This window comes from Microtus oregoni, unplaced genomic scaffold, assembly GCF_018167655.1.
Source record: "Microtus oregoni isolate MIOR12 unplaced genomic scaffold, Mior012 000015F_ref0000493, whole genome shotgun sequence".
NCBI classification, from domain to species: domain Eukaryota; kingdom Metazoa; phylum Chordata; class Mammalia; order Rodentia; family Cricetidae; genus Microtus; species Microtus oregoni.
In genome coordinates, this window is record NW_024543074.1 from 4698104 (window position 1) to 4703329 (window position 5226).

General features: G+C 49.0%; 1 protein-coding gene across 1 annotated transcript; it reads right to left on the reverse strand.

Annotated features, from left to right (window-relative positions):
* Nucleotides 1-817: 817 nt before the first annotated feature.
* Tob1 (transducer of ERBB2, 1) lies at nucleotides 818-4774 on the reverse strand. Its single transcript, XM_041665651.1, has 2 exons — nucleotides 4474-4774; nucleotides 818-2762 (listed from the first exon to the last, which is right to left on the reverse strand). The coding sequence occupies exon 2, from the start codon at nucleotides 2616-2618 to the stop codon at nucleotides 1578-1580; it is 1041 nt and encodes a 346-aa protein (XP_041521585.1). The 5' UTR covers nucleotides 2619-2762; nucleotides 4474-4774; the 3' UTR covers nucleotides 818-1577.
* Between the last annotated feature and the right edge of the window lie 452 nt (nucleotides 4775-5226).

Sequence of the window (5226 nt, forward strand, 5' to 3'; positions counted from 1 at the left end):
AACAAAAAATAAATAAGAAAAAAACTCATCAACAAGATTCTACAACTTTAGGCAGTATAAATAACTTAATTTGTAAAGCCCCCCTAACTAGATTGGATGTAATCTGCAAAAGACAAAACAGTATGTAAACATTTTCCTGGAAAGAGGAACATAAACATTAATATTCAGCAACTTTTTCAACTGTGGATGGTTCTAATCATAACCTCTCTAGCCACAGGCAATGGCTGAACATAAAGTATTAGTAAACATCCATTTTAAGGGTAGGCCAGGAGAACAGCTCTTTCTAGCATTTTTCTGAGCTCCCTCTCCATTTCAAATACTCTCAGGCTATGACTTCATCCATGCCATCACCTCTCTCCTACATGTATGACATTTTAAATAGAATTGCTATAGAGTAGGATTGACCAGCCTTAACATACCTGACGCTGGATGAAAGTGTGAGGAAATCTACCTTGTGTAGGGTTTTATTTTTTTAAAAGGATCTCATGTAGCCCAGGGTAGCCTTAAACTATGTATCCAAGGATGATCTTGAACTTTTGATCCTCCCACCACTACCCTGAAGGCTGGGAGTAGAGGCATGCATGTACCACTTACTGGATGCTGGGGATCAAACCCATGGCTTCTGCATGCTAGCTAGGCAAATGCTCTACCAAGCTACACCCCATCTCTGGCAAAGCTGTGTGATCCATCAGCAGAGCCCCAGCCTTCCACTATTCCTGTGACTCAAGTCAGATCTTCCTTCTTCGTGAGCATGTATGATCTAACTCCAGCCATATACTTCTAGCAAAGGTTTAAAACAAAGACCATGCGACAGGCATTTTTAATTTTAAAGAATTTTAATACAAACTTAATATAAACTATTTCAGTCCCTCTTAACATGTAAGACACTGACTCAAAATACTTTTATACCGTTTTTCAAGTATTGCACAATATAGGTACAAAATTAATATTTACGATTACATTTTCTTCCATAATATATAGCAAAAATCTTTAAACCTTTAACAGAAAATACATTTTTTTGAAAAAGCAAATATTCGTACATTTTAATTCCACCACTAAAGGAATATCCTGTACACAATTTCAGAATAGTTGATGTCTTTAAGATGGATATTTTACAATTTCAGTAAAAAAAATACAACATGGAGCTGCTGTCACAGATCACTGTAGTAAAAAGATAGAAATGCGGTACCGTGTCGTAGAAACAATATATATATCCTCTGATAGTTTACAAACTGTACTAAATTAAATTATACAATTAGAAAAGACCAATAAACCCACTTATTAGTGCCAATTTTTTATATAAAAAAATCAGCCATGTCCTTGCTATATCTTAAATACTGTAAGAGGCAATATCTGAGAGTATACTTTAAAATATACAGTCAGTATAAAATAACTTTGTGCTTGGTTGGCAAATGAAAAATGATGCATGTTTTATTTTGTAACCAAGCTTGAATGTATCCTTACTATAAGCTTTAAAAAAAAATCTCAAGGAGGCAAAAAAAAAAAAAAGAATTTCCTCCTTGGGCCGATGCATTTTAACTTGTACGATACATGTTCTCTCTTCTGTTTTTTTTTTTTTAGTTAGCCATAACAGGCTGGAATTGCTGGTTAGAATACTGCATGTTATTTAAGCTAAAATTCAAGCCATCTACGAAAGACTTCTCGTTGAGGCCTCCATAGGCCGCAAACACATCAAAGGCATTACTGTACTGGAGAGGACTGAGGTTAAGGGGGCTGTCACCTGGGAACATTCCATTGGTACTACTACCTTGACCCTGCATATTAGGAAAAATAAATTCCTTGGCATTGGGGGAAAGAGCAGAGGTTTGCTGCTGCTGCTGTGGAGGTGGGGGTGGAGGTGGCGGCTGGGCTGGCTGCTGCTGTGGTGGCTGCTGCGGAGGCTGCTGCTGGTTGCCCAGGCCCAGCCCATACAGAGAGTGCATGGAGGAAGAGATGGCTTTCTGCTTCAGGAGCTCGTTCACATTCAGGCCGAGGTTGATTGGAGAAGTGCGCGCTACCTTGCTGCTACGCCCGCTATTCTTCATTTTGGTAGAGCCGAACTTGGTGGCAGCAAAAGTGGCAGTGGTAAAGGTTAAAGGCTGAGTAGACCGGGGCATGAAGGTGGGGCTGACAGCCGCAGAGTGACCGAAGGGAGGCGAGGGCGAGCTGGACACCGAGGAGGCAGGGTCACTTATGGGCATGAAAACCTGGGCCTCTGGGTTAAAGCTGTTTTTGATCTCCTTGTCCAGCTCACATCCATTCTCACTGCTGTCATCCACGTAGAGCACCTTCACTGGTCCCTTCTCACCAATTTGGTAGGACACCTCAAACGGGTCGATCCAAACGCTAAGATCCTGTGGCAGGTTGCCACGAACATCATCGATGTCCAAACCACTCTCTTTGGACGCTTGTTCGATCACGGGGTCCACTTTCTCCCCTACATGTATACATCTAAACCCTGATCCTTTGTATGGCTTTTCCGGATACCAATGCCCTTCATACTTCTTCTTAAGAAGTCTTTCAAGCTCTTCACCAAAAATGTTGACACGTCTCCTGGGAAGCTTATTGTACAAGTACGAAATAATAAAATTTAGTGCTACTTGGATTTCAAGCTGCATAGCTGCGTTGCCACAAAAGTTAGGTTTGTTTCAACTCCTCCACCAGAAAAATAAAATTTTTAAAAATCAGTTTGTGGCAGAGAAACAAATTCTCATTCAAAGTGCTGGTATTAGATTATTCTTCAACCTTTCGTGATCTTGTTCCTTTAAGAAAACAAAACAAAAGCAAACACGTCCAAATAAGATTAATGTAGTTGCTCCAAAGCTTTTTACCCAAAGCAATTTCACTTTTGAAAATGTCTACTAGGCTAGAAAGCCTGGAAAATACCACTACAAAATAAAGGAACAGACAATAAAAAAAAATCACTAAGATTCGTTAACAGATTTACAGGTAAAATAGCATTTTGATCTATTACATACTGTTCTCCAGCAGAACTTAAGGCAACTCCAGATTGTGTATCCTTTCTTTACCTCAAGCGTTAGTGTTTACTAGGAGCTGTATACTGAATTCACCCACCCACATACACACTCCACTTTTAGAAGTTGGTCATTAGTTTCCTTGCTGTTCACCATTTTAGAAATGACTCTTGTATTTTAGTTCATTTTGGAAACTACATTTAAATCTGTTCTGTTAAATATTTGGGAATGTTATAAATTACAAAAATTATTTCCAATTTTCAAAGTACACGATGCTAAAATGAAAGGTACTAAATGAACTGTCACCTTGGTAAAGGATAGAAACCAAATTATCCCCTATAGTTTTAACCATGCCAAGGGCACGCACATACCTGCTCTTCCCAGAGCCGTTTTCTTTTTATTGTGTACTGTCCCCCCACACCCCTAATTCTGAAATTCCTCTCAGCTGCAAGAAAAACAAGCTGCTTAAAACTCAAAGATCTGTTGAAAGGGCAGGGTTCCTCAGTTTTAGTCTAACTTAAACAAAAACAAACAAAAAAACTTCTATCCCTCTCTGGATAAAACAACAGCCCCTAGAGACGCTCCTACGGTAAGGTCGACCTTTAAACGTTTGCTGGGTCAGCACTGGGTGGGGATAAGAAAAGATCAAGGACAAACAGAGGTATTTCCAAGGGAGAGCTATTCGTACACCGAGGTTGATCAAAAAGGGCATTTAAAACAATCAAGCTGGCGTTAATCCGTCTGTTCCATTTTCCATATTCTTGGTGACAAAGGGCAAAGAATCTTTCGTGTGGCCCCCAAACTACACTTCCCAAGCCGAAAGCCGAGCGCCGACAGGGAGAGCAGATTCAGCTGGATTGCTTAAAGGTGCAGGCGAGCCCAGCCAGGCTTGGGTGGAAGGTAGTTTTTAAAGCAACGCCTTAAGACAGGACTGTGAAGAATTACATAAACAGCCAGTTGGGTCTCATTAGATTTCTGCTCACAGCGCCGGGAGCCCGAGCGCCACGGGCAGCAGAAACAGCCAGAGGAGGTGGAGGAGGAGGAAGCCTACTAGCCTTGCTCGGGGAGGAGCAGCTCGGCCCCGGGATATGGAGAGCAGGCTCTCCGGCGGCCGCCCCGGGAACGCGGCCCCCGGCACCGGCAGGTCTCGGCGCGGGCCGCCCTGCCCTCCCCTCCCCCGCCGTAACCTGACCCTGCCGTCTCCCCCCCCACCCCCCGCTCCGCTCCCCGCTCGAGGCTCCTGGGACCCGGCCAGCATCCCAGAGCACCGGTCCCGGCCCGATCCCAGTACTCCGGCACCCCCTCCCCCGTGCCCGGGCGCCGCTCCCCACCCCGGGTGTTCCCTCCTCCGGGCCGCCCGCCGGCCGCCGAGCCTCGGGGCCGGGCTTCCCGGAGCCACTCCATTCCCTCGGGTCCCCGCGGCTGTCCCTCGGCACCCGGGCTCGCAGGGCGCTGCAGCCCCTCCCTCGACCCGTAGCCGCCGCCCCACCGTACTTACAGGCTGTTCCGGGGCTGCGGCCGCCGCCGAGCCGCGGCTGGGCGGGGGAGAAGGGGCGGCGGACGGGCGGGCGGGCGGGGGCGCGGGTGGGTCGGGAGCGGTGAGGCGGCCGGGTGCAAGACGTCGCCACCGCCGGACGCGCGACGGACGCTTCGGGCGGGCCCGGGAGCTCGCTGCTCTGGCTCTGGGGTGGAGGGGGACGACAGGCTCAGACGAGCGCGCTCGCTTCTCCACACAGCCCGGCGGCCCGGCCCTGCGTCCCCGTACAGCGCCCTCTGCGCGCCGGGCCAGAGCTTCGCTCCTTCTGCCGCGGCGCGCGCCCCGCCTCTCGTTTTATAGCCTCCTCCCCGCCCCCAGCCTCCGCGGGGGTGCGCGCCGCTCGCGTCACAGTCCCGCCCTCCCCACCCCTCACCCCGGGGCCGCGCCGACTCCGCCCCTGCCCTGCCCCCCGACGCCATTGGCCAAGTCCCGCCTGCCCACGTCCCGACGGCCGCCGATGGATGGCCACGCCCCCTAGGCACCGTTACGGCCAATGAGCCGACAATCCCGAGAGGCTGGGGGCGGGGTTAAGAGAGACCTTGGGACGAGATTGGAGGAGGGCTGTAGGGGTGGGGCGGCTGGACGGCGGGGCCTGAGCGGGGGAGGGGAGCGGAGCAGGTGGCGGCGCGGCGGGGGCCGGCCGCGAGGAGAGGCCGAGGCTTGGGGAGGGGAGGGAGGGCAGAACACGGAAAAGGCTGCTTCCGAGTGAGACCG

What these genes read in the sequence shown, in the direction of transcription:
- Tob1 (XM_041665651.1), bottom strand. Translation starts at nt 2,618, where the DNA reads ATGCAGCTTGAAATCCAAGTAGCACTAAATTTTATTATTTCGTACTTG.